Raw genomic sequence first — 20,605 nt, forward strand, 5'->3', positions numbered from 1 at the left:
GGGGTCAGATTTAATAAAGTTCGAATGGTAAATTCGAATTTTCTAATTTTGTTTTAGTCAAAACTCACAAATTCAAATTTTAATTCGATTGTGAGATTTATCACACCTCGACCCTGGAAACGGTTCTAATTGGAATATTCGCCACCTAAAACCTGGTGAGTTCATGTATAAATCAATGGCAGAGGTCCCTTGAACTGTTTTAATATGTTAATAGCCTTCTTGAGTTTTTTTTTTCGGGGGAAAACTTAATTCAAATTTTATTAGAATTTTCAGGTCGTTCATATTCGATCGAATATAAGCATTCAAATTTCTTCATAAATAACCTTACATTCGAGTTTTTTTGTAAATAACCTCCCATTCGAGTTGTGGGTACATTCGAGTTTATTAGAGTTTGCATAAGTTCAAAATTTGACCCTTGATAAATCTGGCCCTTGATGTAGGTATTTCCAAATTATTTTGGTTCTTTATAAGGTTTTCGTTCACTTTCTGCCGTATCCTTCATACATTTCCAGCTATGTTTTATCAACTTAGAATTGCAGTCTGTTTTCTAAAATAATTAACTGAAAATATATAGAGAAATTTATTTGTAAATAATGTATAAGGTGTACTATCAACTATAAATTCTCATTAAGTAGCTACCCCCCTTTTTTTATTTTTTAAAGTGAGCCCGTGTAGACAGACTCCCTTAGAAATTTGCTTTTGCCCTTACTGTTATCTTTTTTGTTACCCCATCTTGCTTACACAGTCTACATTAGTTCAGTGTTGTTTAAGTTCTTTGCACTGTATTAATGATCAGCAATATATGCAACCTTTTTATATATTATTTGCACGTATAATATACAATCTTCATTTTCTGTTTTTCAACAGGACAGAGAATTAATAGACCCATTCCCATTACCCCTTCTAATTGTTGGAAGCAAATATGACATCTTTCAAGTAAGAAACTCCTGCCTTAATCTATCAAAATTTGGACATTTTGCAGGAATATCAAGCAGTTTAAATTATTTAATTTTCCACTGTCCAATTTTCTATTATAATACACAAAAGCCATGAATATTTTGTAAATTATATCCTTATAATCTACAGTCTGGTCATTTCTCTATGGGACCAGACTAAATTATATCCTTACAAACGGCGCGTTCTGATGTCAGAACGCGCCGTTTATAACGGGTCCCTGGGAGTTCCATGACCTGTATAAAAACACTCGGCCTTTGGCCTTGTGTTTTTATGTGGTCATGAAACTCCTCGGTGACTTATAATATCCTTATAATTTCAAGAGGGGGTACTTTATTCACTATATAAACAATTTATTATCTGTATTCGGCTGTAGGGGGTTATTTTTCAAATAACCATAATACCCGTTAAATTAGGTTATATTCCCTTACTGTGAAACAAAAGCAAACTACATAATCCAAGATGGAATATTTTAACCCACTATACTGGTATATGTTATGTGTTTTTTTTAGGATTTTGATTCTGAAATAAGAAAAATCATATGCAAGACACTTCGATTTGTTGCACATTATTATGGAGCATCTTTACTGGTTTGTGCAATTTGTATTTTATTCATCACTTCTTCTGTCAGCTATTCATTCAAGCTAAAATACTAATTAATATTCCAAAAATATTATGCACACACATAATATTGTAATGTTACAATATACAGTATATGTTGGCTTTTAATCTTGCATAGTGAGCAGTAAAAAAGCTCTGAAATTGGTTGATGTGGTCTTTCCACCCCTCTTTCCAAGTTGATTGGTTGCCATGTAAGCACTTAATCTAATGAAAATTGCTCATGCAAGAATAAGGTGTTTCCATTACACTTATTAACACAGCCAGAACTAAACTGCTCCCAGTAAAAACCATTTGGCTAATAAATAAAGGAACTGATGTACCGGTAAACACCTGCAACATATTTTCCCTATAGGAAGAACTGTATTACATTAAACTGCTTGTGTTGTAGATTTAAGTCCGTTCGCTGTCTCTTTATACAAAACTTTGGTTTATTTTGACACCACTAAGAGAAGGAATATACTGTATATTATAAGGGGCAATTTTAAATAGCAAATCTGTAATCTGTTTCTGCAGAAGTATTGTTCATTCATGTAATCTTAGAATGATGGTGATGCATATAATCAAGTTCATCTTCACTATCCCTCTCCCAGCATCTGTTACTCTTCATTCTCTCTTCATGCAGCAGTTGGGTGTCAGATATTCATTGACCGTTAGATCCAATATCTTATAGGGGGGCCTCCTTTTTCTAGCAGATGAGGACACACAAAGAGAGCAATTGTTTTGTTGAATTGTGCTTCTTCTCATATATTGGGCTTGCTCTTTGTTACCAGGGGCTAGAAGACAAGGAAAGTAACGATTTGTTTATGTGACGTTTCTGCTATGTTTATTTCTTATTTGCAGTTCACCAGCAAGTCCGAAGCCCAAACACTCAAAGCAGTTACACGGTCATTTATAAACCATTTGGCATTTGGTTTAGATAAAAGGTAGGCAATTTTATGTTCTAAAAGAATAATTACAAATGCGTCCAAGCATTTTGTAAAAATGTGTCATTTGATGTTTATGAGTTTGTACAGCAAAAATAAATCTGGTGCCGTTTTAGGGAATCTTGCCTTCTAGATAATGACTGGTTTTATCATGAGCATTCCGAGCTTCAGTGATCTTCTCTGACACTACGTTAGGACACACTTGATTCTAAAGTGGCCGGTGGGGGAAAGCACAAAGGTGTCGTCATCTCCCGCTCCTACCTTGCATGTCATTCTTTGTGTTATGATGTTGGGCTCTTCAATGAGCACTGGATATTTCATCTGGTATTAGGCACAGAGAGCAGTGTAGAGGGGGCGCAAGTGTTTTCTACTTAAAGGACCAGTAACATAATTTTTTTTTTTTTTTTTTTAAATGTAGTTTCTTTTTAACGGAAAAAAAACACCAACACAGTTTAAACTTTTAATTCGCAAAGCTTTTATTAAGAAAATACTTACCGGTTCTCTGCATGTGCTCCTCTTCAGAAACGGCGACAGGGCGATGATCCAAAGTGCTGCACTCGATTTCTCCTCCCTGCCTTCTATAGGAGATAGCCAGGGAGGAGAAATCGAGCACCACAGGATGGATCGTCGACCTGTTGCCGTTTCTGAAGAGGAGCGCATGCAGAGAATCAGTAAGTAATTTCTTAATAAAAGCTTTGCGAATTAAAAGTTTAAACTGTGTTGGTGGGTTTTTTTCATTAAAAAAAAATTATGTTACTGGTCCTTTAAAGTGGTTGTTCACTTTCCAAACACTTTTTTCAATTGAGTTATTTTCAGATTGTTCACCAGAAATCAAGACCTTTTTCAATTGCTTTCCATTTTTTTATGGTTTATCCAAAATTGTATTTTAATTTAAAGGAGAAGCAAACCCAAAATTTTAAAAAAAAAACCTACCCCCCCCCACCCAACATTGGCCGCCCTCCCTCCACCCCCCAGTGTTACCCAGGCCCCTAAGTTTTTACTTACCCTTCTGTTCAGATTCTGTCCAGTGGAGTTCATTGGCGCCATCATCTTCTCTTCGGTAATCTTCGGAATGAGACCGGCGGAGCGGCGCATGTGCAGTTGGAGCAAGATTACCAAAGAGGCTGAAGATGGCGCCTGTGAACTCCAATGCCTGAACCTGCACCGAGGGGTAAGTAGAAAGGGGCGTTTGCCCCAGGTAACACTTAGGCTGGGGGGAGGAGGGCAGTCTATGTAGAGTAGGGGGGTGGGGTTTTTTAACTTTTGCGTTTGCTTCTCCTTTATATATCCAATAATTGTATTGTATTGTATCAATTCTAACAGCCGCCTTTAATGAGACTCAGGGACAAACATAACAAATGTATCAACTAAATATATCAATTTAGATCAGTTACAGAGTTGGCACCCCCCCCCCCCCCCCGAGCTGCTTTAAAAGGTGAAAAGTTAAACTTTACACTTCAATATTAGAAAAACAATCACAAATAGAAAACAGAACGTAATTGGAAAAAGTATTTATTTCTGGTGAACAATCTGAAAGCAACTGACCTGAAAAACAATTTTGAAGGTGAACAACCCCTATGAGAAGCTAAGCTTAGGGGTCGTCACTAATTATCCAGCAGAAAATGAGGTTGGTCTGTAATATAAGCTGATGCTACAGGGCTGATTATTAAATTATGATGCCAATTGCACTGGTTTCTGTGCTGCCATGTAGTAATTATCTGTATTAATTACTAATCAGCCTTATATTGTGACATTTCTATTCTATGTGTACTGTATATTGTGAGTGGATCCCTAAGCTCAGTAAGTGACAGCAGCACAGAGCATGTGCAGTGAATCAGCCGAAAAGAAGACGGGGAGCTACTGGGGCATCTTTGGAGACACAGATCTTTACTGCTAAATGGCTGTGGTTGACTTTGGCTGGTACAGAAGCGCAAAACATAATGTGCAACATTTCTACCTACTTCTTTAGTTCTCCTTTAACACTCTCTGTTTTGATCTGGTAATAGCATACTCCTGGTAACATATGGTTTCTGCAATTTGTTTGGTATGGGCCACAAATCGAGTTGGTTCAGGGGAAATGTGAAGGCCACACGTTTCGGGGTTTTTTTTGGTTTGTTTAGAAAGGCAGAATACATTTTCTCATTTCAAGTTTTAAAAAAATGTTTCTGCATCCACAGTGAGCTTTTTTTTGCCCAACGACTAGGACTATTACAGTGTCTGTAGCCACAGACAAAATGAACCCGAAAAAATTGATAAGAAAAAAAAAAAAAATTCAGGGACACAAGGGAAACTCGCTGGCATAAGCATGTTCAAGGTCCCTAGCAGCCAGTATCTGTCTTATACTTACAGATAAGGAATCCTTGGAACAGAGACAGCTAAGGTAACCTGGGTCTTTGAGTTCACTTTCTGCAAACGCGGCACATTATTGATAGCACAGTGTCTGCAGAAGTGCCAATAATGGTGATAAGACCTTTACACCAATGTGACAGAGCCTTACTGTTCACAAAAAAATCTGCACATGTTTTTACAATGTGTATTTCCAGGTTTCTCAAGCAAGCCAGGCGGAACAGCAAAAAATAAAAACTCTTAAGTGGAATGTAAATTCAGAAAAAAGTAAATTTACTCAGAGTCTTCTATGGAGTACTTTTACAGTTTTCATTTTCTGTTTCAAAGATATTAGCAGTTTTATATTGCAAAACTGTGCTTCTGGTAGATCTCTCTGAGGCTTAAAGAGATACTGACACCAGAAATTAAACCTTTTTTAACATCTATCATAACATTGTCTTTGCATGCGATCTATAATTTTGCCATAAAAGTATTTGCAGATGCTTTTACATTACCCATCTGATCCCCCATGTTCCTCTACGAGGAGGCTGCCATATTTATGCAGCAGGAGTCAGATTGGCAAAACCGGTTAAGGAACTTCAGGTAGCAATTACTTAGAAAAACAGATCTATCAGTGAAAAATGATCAACATGACCTATAGGTAACTTTTAATGTATATTAATATTTTGAAGAATATTTTTTTATTGTCAGTATCACTTTAAGGTAACAACTAGCAGTTAGGCAGGTTAAAAAAAAAAAGTTTGAACTTGGTGGACATGTCTTTTTTTCAACCTAACTTTCTATGTAGACGTTAAGATTTTTCAACCCCTAACGATTTTAGTGCGATCAACAAATCTGTCACATTATCGTGGGGTTAGTGGGTACCGAACGATCATGCATCTGTCGATTTTCCAATCAGGCAGGTTCACAATTTTTCATCAGTCACAGTAAATTGTATCCATTGTCCAATTGTTTGCAGGGCCAAGCAGGCAGCTACCCGCCGTTTTCCTCTCTTCAACTAGACAATATCGTTTGACATGGTCTTTTTAGTTGATGGACAAATCGTACATTTAAACAATCATTTCAAGATAAGCTTGGTCTTACGATAACGAAAATACCTTTTAAAAATCTTAAAGGAGAAGGAAAGACTAAAATTGAGTAAGCTTTATCAGAAAGGTCTATATAAATACACCAGTCAACCCTCAAATTAATGCTGCTCTGAGTCCTCTGTCAAAAGAAACACAACATTTCTTTCCTTCTATTGTGTACTCATTGGCTTCTGTATCAGACTTCCTGTTTTCAGCTTAAACCTCCAGGGCTAGGGCTTGAGCATGCTCAGTTTGCTCCCTCTCCCTTTCCCCCTCCCATCCCTGCTGTAATCTGAGTCGAGAGCTATGAGTGAGTAGGGAGAGACTAAGGCAGGAAGTGATGTCACGCCATGCTAATATGGCAGCTGCTATCCTAAACAAACAGAGAGAACTTCTAGAGCTGTTTACTCAGGTATAATAAAACATTCTGCAGAATATAGTCAGATAGCTTGCAATATTGTGGCTAATCTATTGTCAATAAACTGCTTCTTTAGCTTTCCTGCTCCTTTATTATCCACGGCCACCTTTAAACAGGAGAAAATCTGATGGAGATTATGGTATGACCCTATGACTCAGAGTAACCCAGAAATATCAGTGAATAAACTGAAACCATTTTGCAAGGAGAAATAGTCTGAATTTCTTCCAGTGTTTTGTGCAAATCTGCTCAGCAGTTACAGGAAACATTTGATGAAGATTTTACTGTACCACTCACTCAATCCAATGGTTTGTCCGTATTGAACAATATGTTCAGTACTGACAAGAAGTTTGTGTTATCAGTTTAAAAAAGAAATGGTCAAATCGTGTGGGTGACAATTTTTAATTCACTCCCTGGTGAAAGGTGATACATTCATTTCACGGTTTTCTTTTGCTCCTTTCCTCTAGCAAATCTCTCTCTATGGACCACAGTAAACCGCTTATCATTCCTGCGGGGTCTGATTCCTTCAGCCAGATCGGTGAGTGTTCAATTCAAACACCTTCTCCTATTGCCAAACTGACAGCCATAGTGATTTTTTTTTTTTATTCATGTTTTTATTTTATTTTATTTTTTTAAAAAGTGAGCCTTAGTCATGATACAGGTGTGGGACCTGTTATCCACAATGCTCAGGACTTGGGGCCTTCCAGATAATGGATCTTTCTGTAATTTGGATCTCAAATACCTTTGAAAATCAAGTAAACATGAAATAGGCCGGTTTTGCTTCCAATAAGGATTAATTATATCTTAATTGGGATAAAGTACAAGCTACTGTTTTATTATTACAGAGAAAAAGAAAATCATTTTAAAAAATTTGGATTATTTGGATAAAATGGAGTCTATAGGAGTTGGCCTTTAATTTGGAGCTTCTTAGATAATGGGTTTCCGGATAACTGATCCCCAAACCTGTACTGATATATTGGCAATGGAAAGAACTTATAAGAAATGTGTCACTACAGGTGCCTCCCTGACTAACTAAATATATTTATATTTATTTCCCTAACTAAATACATTTTTTGTAGTTAAATATTTAAGTAGCCAGAGAGTAGTTTGGAAGTCAGAACAGAAGATGCACAAGAGAGGGACTGACAAGAAAGATAAGCACTAAAAATATCAATTACTACAAAACAAAACCCTCACAGTTGATCTGTTGCTTATTTGCGTTGCCTGCATCAGTACCGTTCTCTGGGATCAGGCAGAATAAGCAATAACAAACCACTATTCAATGTGAATAATGAACACCACTTGCTTAGATAAAGGACAATCTGTAACATACTAAAATATTAGGGGGTTATTTATCAAAGTCAGAAATGTTCTCACTCAATGTATTTTCTGAAAACCATTCCGACTAAATGCAAATGGACTTTTTCCCCCTGTTTATCGATACATTTTCCCAAAAAAAATTTTTATATGGGAAGAGACTCGATAAAATTGGGGAAAAAAATATGAATTGTGCAATTTTTTGTCACCGAAAACTGCAACTTATTCGGATTTGTCACCTGAAAACTTTGACTTTTTCGGATTTGACAACTGAAACCTGCGACTTTTCCGAATTTGGATTATTGCCTGAAACCATGAAATCTTCAGATTATTGCCTAAAACCATGAAATCTTCAGATTATTGTCTGAAACCATGAAATTTTTGGATTATTGCCTGAAACCATGAAATCTTCGGATTATTGCCTGAAACTATGAAATCTTCTAATTATTGCCTGAAACCATGAAATCTTCTAATTATTGCATGAAACCATGAAATCTTCTAATTATTGCATGAAACCATGAAATCTAATTATTGCATGAAACCATGAAATCTAATTATTGCATGAAACCATGAAATCTTCTAATTATTGCATGAAACCATGAAATCTAATTATTGCATAAAACCATGAAATCTTCGGATTAATGCCTGAAACCATGAAATCTTCTAATTATTATTATATTTTCGGATTATTGTCTGAAACCATGAAATCTTCGGATTATTGCCTGAAACCATGAAATCTTCGGATTATTGTCTGAAACCATGAAATTTTTGGATTATTGTCTGAAACCATGAAATCTTCACAATATTGCCTGAAACCATGAAATCTTCAGATTATTGCCTGAAACCATGAAATCTTCAGATTATTGAACGAAACCCAGCAAAATGTCAACAGAACATCTGCTATTGACTAATATACGAACTCGGCAGGTTTTGAGTTGGAGTACTTTTTTATTCACACTTTTAACACTATCGGGGTTCAATAAATAGAAAAAATTCTACGAAAAAGGTTTTCCACTTCCACAAAAATCCGACCAGAAAAAAATGGACTTTAATAAATAGCCCCCTTAATGTCTTTATCCAGAAAGCTCCGAATTACAGCAAGGCCATCTCCCATAGACTCCATTATAATCAAATAATCCAAATTTTTTAAAAAGATTTCCCTTTTCTCTAATAATAAAGTAGTTTGTACTTGATCCCAACTAAGATATAATTAATCCTTATTGGAAGCAAAACCAGCCTATTGGGTTTATTTCATGTTTATATGATTTTTTAGTAGACTTAAGGTATGAAGATCCAAATTATGGAAACATCTGTTATCCAGAAAACCCCAGGTCTCACGCATTCTGGATAACCGGTCCCATACCTGTAATTACCTTATGATTTGTAAACGGCTTTCGACTGGCTTTTTCTCCCCAAATATATAACCTTATTCTGATCTCCACTGAATTTCATTTTCTATTTACTGTTTTTTCCAAATTACCATGACTCTGCAGTATGTGTAGAGATTGTTTTCTTCGGTGTATTCTCTGCAGGGAAAAGCTTTGCTAATTATTTCTCCTTCCACAGGGTCTCCGCCAGCCTCTGATATGGACATCAGCCAATTTCGTGTTCGCACACCCATGGAATTATGGAAAAAAGTGTTTGAAAAAAATTTCCCCACAAAGGTATTGTGTGTTTTATGATTCTATGAACGTATATGTGTGAATTATTGCCAAAACTGGGCATTACCAGTAAAAGCTGGGTATATCTGGGCCTAGCTAGATATGGATTTTGTTTTGAATTGCCTGTAGTGCGGAACCCCTCAGCTCACTTTGGTCCAGGCCCTAGAGATAACATTGAGATAACAACAGGTAACATTGAATGCAAGATCATGCACTGGATAGCCCACTTCAGCTTAAATGAGACACACCTCACGCTTGATGCACATTTTAAAGGAAAACTAAAGCGTAACTAAAGAAGTAGCTAGAAATGTTGTACATTATGTTTTGTGATTCTGTACCAGCCCAAGGCAACTACAGGCCTTTAACAGTAAAGATCTGTGCCTCCAAAGATGCCCCAGTAGCTCCCCATCTTCTTTTCTGCTGATTCACTGCACATGCTCTGTGCTGCTGTCACTTACTGAACTTAGGGACCCACTCACAATATACAGTACATATAGAATAATATATATATATATATATATATATATATATATATATATATATATATATATATATATATATATATATATATATATATATATATATATATAATAAAATGTAACTTATAATTGTTACACAGAGGTTGGGCTGCTTGTGTGGCATATTTCCAGGGTGGTAAGCTGCACCATTTACTCTTTTCTATAGATTACGAATGACTTGAAAGAGATGAGAGACCCTGCCAAAGACCCACAATATGCAGAAACTGAAGTTGATGCCATGCGAGCTCTAAAGGATCAGGTTAGTTTGCTAGATCTGCCTAGAGATGCTATTCGTCTGTATTGCTTGGAAAATAAAAATGCCCACATAGGTAAACCACCCTTGCAATTTTTAGAAAAGAATATATTTAATAAGCAAATACAGTACTGGCGTGAAATCAAGCCCCCCCCCCCCCCCCCCCCGCAGCAGCCCATCAGTAGAACAATGGGAAGGTAACCAGATAAAAGCTCTCTGGTAGATATAAGAACAACCTTCAGTAGTAAAAATCCAGGTCCCACTGTTACTCCAGTTACATAGTAGAAGAAACAACAGCCTGCCAGAAAGCAGTTCCATAGTGCAGCACTGGCTCTTTCTGAAAGCACATGACCAGGCTAAATTACTTGAGATGCACCTACACACCAATGTTACAACTAAAAAAATACACTTGTGGGGTTAGGAATTAAATTTTACATGGTAGAGTGAATTATTTGCATGACATTTAGAAATAAAAACGACACCATAAAATCATGACAGAATCCTTTTAATGTTTCATCTCCCTTTAAATGGGTGGAGAGTTAATGATTGGGTAAGATGACAACCCCTCCCACCTAATTCACATTTATGTAAAGAAGGGCATTGCACAGTCTATGAGGTTAATCTTTTTCCAGAAAGGTGTAAATGGAATGTGGCTTGAGATATATAAGTAGATAAAAATATATGCTCTGTTAAACAACTTTTTTAACAGAATGTTTCTGTGTTACAAGTAAAATATCTTAGAATACTTCTCTCAGCACTTTTTTTAATTTCCGTGTATTTTTTTTCTGGACAGGAGCCATAACTGATGCAGGAAGCATCTCCTAATGCTTCTCTGTTCAGTTGCCACTCACTGGTGATAGGAGTGGGGACACTTCTTGCAACATTTATTTAAACGTTTGCTGTACTGTCTGCCCTCTGCCCAGACAGAACAGCAGGTGGCACTGTTACACATTTATGATACAGGCAGTGTAAAAACTGCTGATATCCAATTCTTCTAGAACAATTATATAAATAGCAAAATATGGTATATACTCGAGTATAAGCCGACCGAGTATAAGCCGAGGTACCTAATTTTACCTACAAAAACTGGGAAAACTTATTGACTCTAGTATAAGCCTAGACACAACTACAGCCCTGTCTCCCAGCAGCGCACATTCTGCCAAAGCGACCCCCCCAGCGATCAACCAGACTTCTTTGCAAAGTTGATGGTGACAGAGAATTGGCAAAAGGATTACTGTGTGCATTGTCCCACTGTCCCACTACCATGTGCAGAGGGTGCTGTGTGATATTGCCATCACTGTTAATCTTTCGTATAACCAACAGAGGGCGCTGTGTGATATTGCAGTCACTGTTATTCTTTTATATAACCAACAGAGGGCGCTGTGTGATAGTGCAGTCACTGTTAATCTTTCGTATAACCAATAGAGGGCGCTGTGTGATATTGCCATCACTGTTATTCTTTCATATAACCAACAGAGGGTGCTGTGTGATATACTGCAATATCACACAGCACCCTCTGTTATTCTTTCATATAACCAACAGATGGCGCTGTGTGATATTGCAGTCACTGTTATTCTTTCATATAACCAACAGAGGGCGCACTGTTATTCTTTCATATAACCAACAGAGGGCATTGTGGGATATTGCAGTCTCTCCCCAAGTGAACTGTTGGTATAGGAATGATTAAAAGTGACTGCAATCTCGGCTACTCGGGTCGGGTACAGGTGACCCGAGTATAAGCCGAGGTAGACTTTTTCAGCACATTTTGGATGCTGAAAAACTCGGGGTATATACGGTGGGTCAGAAGCGCACTCTTGCAATTACAATTCAATATGGAAGGGTATATGTCCCCCTCAAAGGACAGGGAAACCAATATTTTAGTAGCCCTTCATTATAGATCCCTGACAGGAGAACTAAAGCCTACCTAAATAAGTAGCTAGATATCTTGTACATGATGTTTTGTGCTTCTGTACCAGCCCAAGGCAACCACAGCCCTTTAGCAGTAAAGATCTGTGTCTCCAAAGATGCCCCAGTAGCTCCCCATCTTCTTTTCTGCTGATTCACTGCACATGCTCTGTGCTGCTGTCACTTACTGAGCTTAGGGACCTACTCACAATATACAGTACACATAGAATAGAAATGTCACAATATAAGGCTGATTAATAATTAATACAGATAATTACTACATGGCAGCACAGAAACCAGTGCAATTAGCATCATAATTTAATAATCAGCCCTGTAGCAGCAGCTTCTATTACAGACCAACCTCTTTTTCTGCTTCAATATTTTTGACAACCCCTAAGCTTAGCTTCTCAACAGCTGCTCAGAGCCCACTGAGCATGTGAGTGTCACAGACACTTTCCAAGATGGTGACCCCCTGTGACAAGTGTGAAGTCCTGGATCATTGCTGCTATTGACAAGCTGAAACTTTAGGCTGGTGCAATAAGTTCAAAAGTGGCATTTTTAGCCACATTCATTTTTAGGTTTAGTTCTCCTTTAACTTCAGCTGTTTAAATGTTTTTGCTGCCATCATCCCTGGAGCTTTTAAATCTCACTCTGCTGCTGCTGCTGCTACTGGCCGTCTTTTCTGGCCAGGCACAGTGGAGGCTTTTTTGTCCTTTACAATAAATAAAGTAAGAGCCCCAGGTCATACAGAGTACTTCCATCAATAAGGAATAACATTAACCCTTATTTCATAGATTACAAATTGAATTTATCTTTGTTTCTCTCTGTTTGTTATTTTATATGCAGGGCCCCTTTCCCATCTGAAATAAATGATATACCAGTAAAGTGTCAGGAGGCGTATTAAACAAAGGGAGAACCGGAAATAAACCAGATATATGCCGTTCAAATTCATTTTGAAATAAGTTTGCATTGAAACTTCCATTCTCCCTTTAAGAAATCTTCTCCATGGTGTTAAAGCAGGTCTTGAGGTTACTTTGGGTCAAGCACATTGGATACCAAAGTAGCCCTTCCAAGCACAGAATATATCCCTGAGCGATAAAAGCAAAACTCTCGCTATCTTATCTGCAGCAGATAGATAACACGTATGCCTATGCCAATAGACCTGTTTCTAAAGATATATTTTCATTGGAGAAATCCTGCAGGAACTCTATATATAACCTTTATGTAGAGAAGCTATTGCAGAGTAAAGTCCACTTGGCTTCCTTTCCACATACACAGTGTTTCAAGTATCCCAGATATAAAACCAACTGCAATGTCAACATTTTAATAGGTGTACTGTTAAAAAAATATATAATAGAAACTAAAGGTATGTTTTAATACACAGCACAGGAATTGTATGGTCTTTGCAAGGTCGATAGATTACTTGTATAAAACCTCTCTCTCCCCTCTCTCTCCACCCTTTGTTGTGACTGTTTCAGAAATCCATTATGCAGGGGGATTATATGTGCCTTGCTAATCGAATTATTTACGTTGCAAAAAGCAAATATGGACTAGCTTCAGTTTCCCTGTTTAGCTCAGGAAATAACAAAAAATCTGTGATTAAATCAGTAGAAAAAAAAAATTCAGCTCAAACCCTGTTCATCACACTCATGATCAACAAGGGGGTATATTGCCCCTTTAAAGAACTCAGTGAATCATTAGAGTGCACCTGTTGGGCAAAGGTATTATCCCCAAACAAAGGTGCAGGCTAATGGTTGTTTTATTTCAAAAAATTGCCCCCAGCAGCACCTAAGACACTTGCACTGGGAGGGAGCTCCTGGTGCGAGCAGCCATATTGCACAAGCGCATAATGAGATTCTGACACCAGGCACATTGTGCATAATGAGTAAGTTGCGGCATTCGCTCAGTACACAGATGCGTGTGCCCCAACATGTCCACTTGTACCGGGAGCTCCCTCTCAGTGCTTGGCAGGAGCCAATTAAAAAAAAAAAACTACTGTTACACCCAACTGGAGTGCAGGCTGTATTAGCCCACTTATTTGGTCGTGGATAATATTTTTGCCCAACAGGTGCCCTTTAAAGGGGTTGTTCAGTTGTTTTCAGATTATTCACCAGAAACAAAGACTTTTTTCAATTACTTTCCATCTTTTTTTTTTTCCATTTTCCCAAAATGTAAATTTAAATTTGAATGTTCCAGTCTGGCAGCTCAGTTAGAGTCCTGCGCGGAACCAATTTGTTAAACCGACCTGCAACTAGGGTTGCCACCTTTTATAAATTTTTTTACCGGCTGCTGGGGGCGGGCCTCAAATGGGTGTGGCGTGACATCAAAAGGGCGTGGCGTCAAAAGGGGCGGGGCCGCACAACGGAGACCCGCGGCTGCTAGAAGAGGCAAAAAAAAGGAAAGTTTCAGGGGATTGGGGGCAGGCCAAGGGCTCCTTTTGATCGTATTACAAATTTACCGGCAGCTACATTGCCGGTAAATTGGTAATACCGGCCCCGGCCTTGGCAGGTATTTTACCTGCATACTTTTATTTTAACCCGCATACTTACCCGCTTTGACCCGCTACCCGACCTGCAAGTACCTTATTTGCAACCCGATCCGCGACCTGCTGAACATCAAAAAGCAGGAAGTGCTGTCATTGTAAACCGGAAGTGACATCATTGGAAGTTGGAGTGATCAGAAAATAAGAAGTAAAACAGGAAGCGCTGTCATTGTAAACTGGAAGTGACATCATTGGAAGTAGGCGTGATCAGAAAAAAGGAGTAAAGCTGGCCATAGATGTTGAGATTTTTAAAAGATCCGATCCTCATCGTGAGACCACGATTATCTCGGAACGATCGTACGAATTGACCATCAACTAAAAAGACCAATTTGCCAGGGAAACAAAGGGGAGCTGCCTGCTTGGCCCTGCAAACATAGATAGATTGCACTGGGACCGACAAAGATTTTTTGACCTGGCCGATCAATTTCCTGACAGATCGTAAGATGTACGATCGTTCGAATCCCACTAACCACACAATAATTTCGAAGGATTGGTCGGACTTCCCTAAAATCGGCCGTTCAGCAAGAAGAATCGTCGCGTCTATGGGGAGCTTTAAACTCACTATTGAGAAAACCTGCAACCCCCAAACCCTGAGAACCGCCGACCTGCATCTATACCCGCTCCCGAAACTTCCACTGGCAACTCGCAGGGTACCGCAGGTTTTTGCGGGTAACCTGCAGGTACCTGACCTGCTGCAGGACTCTAAGCTCAGTGATCCAGGAACATCTGAACTGTTTCAATTTGCTACATTTAGTTGATACATTTCTCAGCAATATCTGTGGAATATTAGCAACTATTGTATCAATTCTAACAGCTGTCTTTAATGAGACTCGAGGATTCTGCTCAGCAGGCACAAACAAAACAAATGTATCAACTAAATGTATCACTTTAGAACAGTTAAAGAGTCGATGACCCCCCTCCCCGAGCTAGTGAAACCAACTGAACTGAAAATCTAAAGCCAGAGATAAGCATATGTATCAGCAGCAAATATGAGTAAAACTCTGTTTTCATCACAAGTTCAATTTTTTTTCTTTTCAAGTGGAAGTTTTTCCTGCAGGTTTACGAAAAATATAGTTAGATTTGGTTTTTCTTTTTTTTTGGCCTAGTACCCCATAATCTCCGATTAAAATGTAGGGCCACATCATAGCAAGATTTCCAGTATTTTGCCAAAATATCTACTTGAAAAGTCGTACGATTTATTTTCGGATACATTTTCTTGTGGTGTCTTCTAGAAGGAAAAGGAGGAGGAGGCCGCAATAGTAAAGTGAAAATCGATAGATTTCTTAGTGGTTTTTAAAACTCATTTTCTCGAAAACCACAAATTCCATGTAATTTATTAAAAGATTAGACTATAAAAAGCACAAACCAAAAAAACCTCAGAGTGTTGCACTAAAGAATATGAAAACCTCTAAAAAAAATAAAAAAATTCAGACCTTTCTTAATTTAAAAAAATTAGAAAACCTCTAAAAGTATGACATTTCTATAGAAATTCTAATTTTTTTGAAAACCACTAATGCCTTGTCATTTATTAAAAGATTAGACTAAAAAATGTACATACAAAAAAAAAAACCTCAGAGTGTTGCACTAAAGAATATGAAAACCTCTAAAAAAAACTTCAGACCTTTACTAGTGAAAAAAATCAGAAAAACTCTAAAAGTATGAAAGGCTTTAAAAATAGGTCCAATATAATCAGCGCAGCTCCAATGACTCCTATTGGACCTCGACTGCTTTTACTTGCTGAAGTTTTGTATTGGAGTTTTTTATTGGTTTTTATAAATCTTGAATTTTAGAGAAATTTAAAATTTAGAGAAAAAATTGGATTCAAGGAAAAAAATGGAATGTTCGTAACGAATTGTTACCTTTTTTAGCTTTGCTATAAATATTCCATGTTACGCTCAGGCATTTGGAACATTTTGATGATTGTATGTAAATAATTTTTATGTAAAATTTTAATTTTGCCATAAAAGGTTTGTGTTTCTGCTTTGACCGATAGTTACCCCTGTGCTCCCTGCTTGTTACCTAACAAATAGGAATGTGAGACTGTAATATTTTGCTGGATGAGACAAGGATGTTATCAGCTGGGCTCTAGATAACTCACTGCCAGCTAACACGCTAACTGTGTCTTAGGCTAATGGCATAGATGGCATTTTCTGAACCAGTAAAGAAAAACCGCCAGTTTGCACCAAACCTTTGAGTGGGATACATGGCTGTCAATATCTACAGGTGGTAAACTGCTAGCACATTTAGGGGATTACTTACTAAAACTCAATTTTCTTTCTCACTTTATATAAAAAAAATGTGTTATAGTTCTACAGGAGCAGTGACCAGCTCCATGTTGTAGCTCCCACCCCCTCCAACTATAGTCAGGTGATCCCACTGGTGTCTAATAAAAGGGCAGCCAAGTTTGGGAGTTTTACTTTGAAAGCAGCTAGTAAGTTGCAGGTAAAACGTATTCGTCCCTTTTATAAAATGTATAATGAAACCATAGAATTCTTAATGAATCAAATGAAAATTGAGCATAGGACTGGCCAGATATGGGATGACTTTGACGTAGTTGGCCAGCTTAAATATATTGCAATATATGGACAAACAATCCCTGTTTTGTTTAAAGGGTAAGGCATTTTTCAGTAGCTGTATGCACAAAATGTCTCTGTCTTAAATATATTGATAATGTGTTGAGTGCAGAGGAATCTTGTATTTGTCTATATAAAAAAAATGTGACCAAACTTCCAAACCTGAATCTCCTTAATTTACCAATGAAACTTCTCGAATCGAACGTCAATTCGAATTGCACGTGATTCAAATTGACGCTCCGAAAACTCTATACTTTTTCTGATCATCGAATGGAAACCAGCTCAAACAGCCCAAAACAATTGAGAATCCGAAAGGTCCAAACCGTTATCTGATTGTTAAAGGGACCATCTGCCAAAGCTTTGGAGCATAATAAATCTCGAAAAACTCTACCAGAAAAAATTGATGTTTAATAAATAGGTCCCTTACTGTGTTTAGGTCCCTATAAACTTGTCTGTCAGTCCCCCAGCAAACTAATGTACAAAGTTGCTTTTGCCACTCTGAGGCCAATGGCAAATCAGAATGCAAGGCAGAAAACTGCCATCTCGAAAAATTTGCCTCTTTCCAGCTTCCAAATGGGGGTCACTGACCCCTATTGCTCTGCAAGGCTATCATTTTTGCGTTATTATTCATTTTTTTTATGCAGGTTCTCTCCTATTCATATTACTGTATCTCATTCAAACCACTGCATAGTTGCTAGGGTAAGTAAGACCCTAGTAACCAAACAACTTCGGAAATCCCAAACTGGAGAGCTGCTGAATAAAAAGCTAAATAACTACAAAAATAATAAAGAAAAAATGAAGACGGGGAGGCGCATTTATCAAATGTCAAATTTCGAATTCATGTAAGTTTTTTTTAAAACTACCATAAATTTAAACGACCCGAAAACCCGAATAGAATTCGATCTATTCGAGTTTTTTCTCCGAATGTCAGGAAGGCTGCAAACATCTCAGTATTGATCCCTGGACCTCTTCCATTGACTTAAACTGCAATTCTGCAGGCGAATAGTCGAAATCGAATTCTTAAAGGGCCAGAGAATGATAAATCTCGAAAATCAAATTCAGATTGTTTAAAAAAACTTGAATCGAATTTGAGTTTTGACTATAAAAAAAATTGAAAATTCTAATTTTCTAATCTCAAATCTACATCATATGCTTTCAGCAGGAAGCCTTATTTAAATGACTGTCTTTAAGTATTGTGTTATAGAAGTTTTGTCCTTTGCTCTGTATTATGAGCTTGGCTTCCAGTGTTTTCTCAAGTTTTGCTAAATGCTGAATTGCTCTTTTGGGTGTGAATATCATATTGTTATTATCTTTTCAGTTAAGTATTTAGATAGCTGCTTTATGGCAATTTTCAGGGCCATATTACAAAATCTGTTTGTTTGGTTAAAAGGAAAAGTATCAACTGGGATAAAAGTCAGTTATTTCTTGTAAGGTAGCCCCATAAGAACCCTGTGCAACTCTAAATCAATCCTCTACGCCCCATATCAGTCTTGTACTGTACCAGTTGCAGGTAAAGGTGCTGCTGAAGGTGATGCCCTGGACTGTATATTCCCTAATGGACAGCACATTAGCATGTTCCATCATCCATTATCATATGATTGAAACGATTTCAGAATTTTTTTTTCCCATATTATGGGGCCCTTTATCCCAGTTAAACAATCCCCTGAAAAGTAAATGGCAAGGGGGCGTAGATTCGCCAGGACAGCACTAATTTCCTAAAATGTGAAGTTGCATCCAGGTCACCGAACGCTGGTGAAGTTGCACTAGCGTTATTTTGCCAAGCAAAACGAAGTTGCGCCAGCGTTGGCTAATTTGTATACTGCGGGAAGTTAAAGTTGAATGGACGTATATGTTGCAGCAAATACATTACACTACACAAGCCCAGGGAACCTTAATAAAATAAAATAAAGTTATATTGCCCTACACATGAGCCCACTGTATAGTTTATGTGCCATATGTTAGGAAATGTAGGAGGAAACCCCGGTACCCAAAATAAATTTTACGGACCTTTGCAGGCTATCGGGCTATTTTCAACAAAAAATTGAGGAACTCCTATCCACTCCATTGCACTTCGCCTGGTCTGAGGTGGAGAAGGCAAGTCTGGCGCAAGAGGTAACATTCAGTAAAATCCACATCTTACTGAATTTGCGGAGTTATGTCCGTTCGCCAGAGCGAAAATTCGCCTGGGGTTAGAGTGCGAAGCAACGTTAACGTCTATCTACTTCACTAGCAAAGTGACGCCTGCACCCGTCGGGGAATCGGCGTAGTTATGCAATGACATCACGCTGGTGAATTTTCTCTAGCGTTAGTCACTTCACCCTTTAGGGAATCTGCCCCAAGGTTGGAGAATGACATGAAGTATTGTTCAGAATACTCCACAGTACTCATTTTACCTTGGCTCAATAATCCCAACACATTCTTGAAAAAAAGCCGAGGAACGGCTTGAAACGTTGCTCTGTTGGTCTGAGCCATGTGTAAATAAAGGCTTTTTAAATTCACTAAAAAGGTGCTGTTCATTACGCTATTTGAAATCCCAGCACATTCTCCCATAGAAAAAAATAAAAAATGATGTCTTCTTATTACATGTCAACGTATTGGAGCATGATTTCTGAGCTCCTATACTCCCTCCATTCACAATAGCCTTTTAGATAAACCCGTCTCTCCGTCGGAGCTGAGGGAAGCCATTCAGGCCACCAGCTATCAACATCACTTATTGAGAAACCTAGAGTATGCTGCATGGTGGCAGTAGACCTCAAACTTTGGACTTCAGCACATACTCCAAATAAAGTATAATAAAATAATAATCTTTATTGGTTCCACTTTATAAAGCGAATTAAGACCTGTCGCTTTTCGGGCTCGTACGACCTTAATGATAGGCATAATTGCATGGCAATAAACAGAGCCTTTAAGCCAAGTTTTATAAGAATACTTACCAGGGGTTCCCCTTGGCCATGGCACTGGATAGGGCTGCTTTTAATCTTGCACTGTTCATCATGGAGATGGAGCTCTTGGCCATAAAGATCCACTTTTATTGTGGCCATTTAAAAAATCGTGATGGCTGATGGCGTGATGTTTTGGAGAGTGTTATCTCCACTGGCTAGATTATTATTATTAGATGAATTTATAAATTGCCAACATATTCCACAGCACTGTACCTAAGGATACTTAAAATTGGCATACACACAAACTGATACAGTAGGTAATAGTCTAAACTCAAGGTCCTGTATCTACCCAAAAGCACATTGCAATATTCCAGTTGCGCAGTTGTGGGTCAGATACAATATTAAAATGATATAGGCCAATTCAGTTCTTATAACCCAGTCACCTCCCTAGTTGTATGCTTTTCCAATACGCCCTGCTGTTGTGGCAATATTTTCTTTCCCAGTGTCCAGTTCCAAACTCAACTGTGTATGGAGCTCCCTGACCAAGAGCTAGCAGAGCCAAGACACATGTTTCCTACTCTTAGAGACTAAAGAACAGCACCCACTTAACTTGTACCCCTCAGTATAA

The 20,605-nt window shown here is 38.0% G+C and overlaps 1 protein-coding gene across 2 annotated transcripts in view; it reads left to right on the top strand.

The window, feature by feature from the left end:
- The window catches only part of dync2li1.S (dynein, cytoplasmic 2, light intermediate chain 1 S homeolog), a 29,054-nt gene that overhangs the window by 7,607 nt on the left and 842 nt on the right, over window positions 1–20,605 (top strand). For both annotated transcript variants that reach the window (XM_018265029.2, XM_018265030.2), the window contains 6 exons: window positions 868–936; window positions 1,467–1,544; window positions 2,416–2,498; window positions 6,794–6,864; window positions 9,210–9,307; window positions 9,989–10,081. In XM_018265029.2, the coding sequence (XP_018120518.1) occupies window positions 868–936; window positions 1,467–1,544; window positions 2,416–2,498; window positions 6,794–6,864; window positions 9,210–9,307; window positions 9,989–10,081 (492 nt within the window). The remainder of the gene's footprint in view (window positions 1–867; window positions 937–1,466; window positions 1,545–2,415; window positions 2,499–6,793; window positions 6,865–9,209; window positions 9,308–9,988; window positions 10,082–20,605) is intronic.

Source organism: Xenopus laevis, chromosome 5S (assembly GCF_017654675.1).
Source record: "Xenopus laevis strain J_2021 chromosome 5S, Xenopus_laevis_v10.1, whole genome shotgun sequence".
NCBI classification, from domain to species: domain Eukaryota; kingdom Metazoa; phylum Chordata; class Amphibia; order Anura; family Pipidae; genus Xenopus; species Xenopus laevis.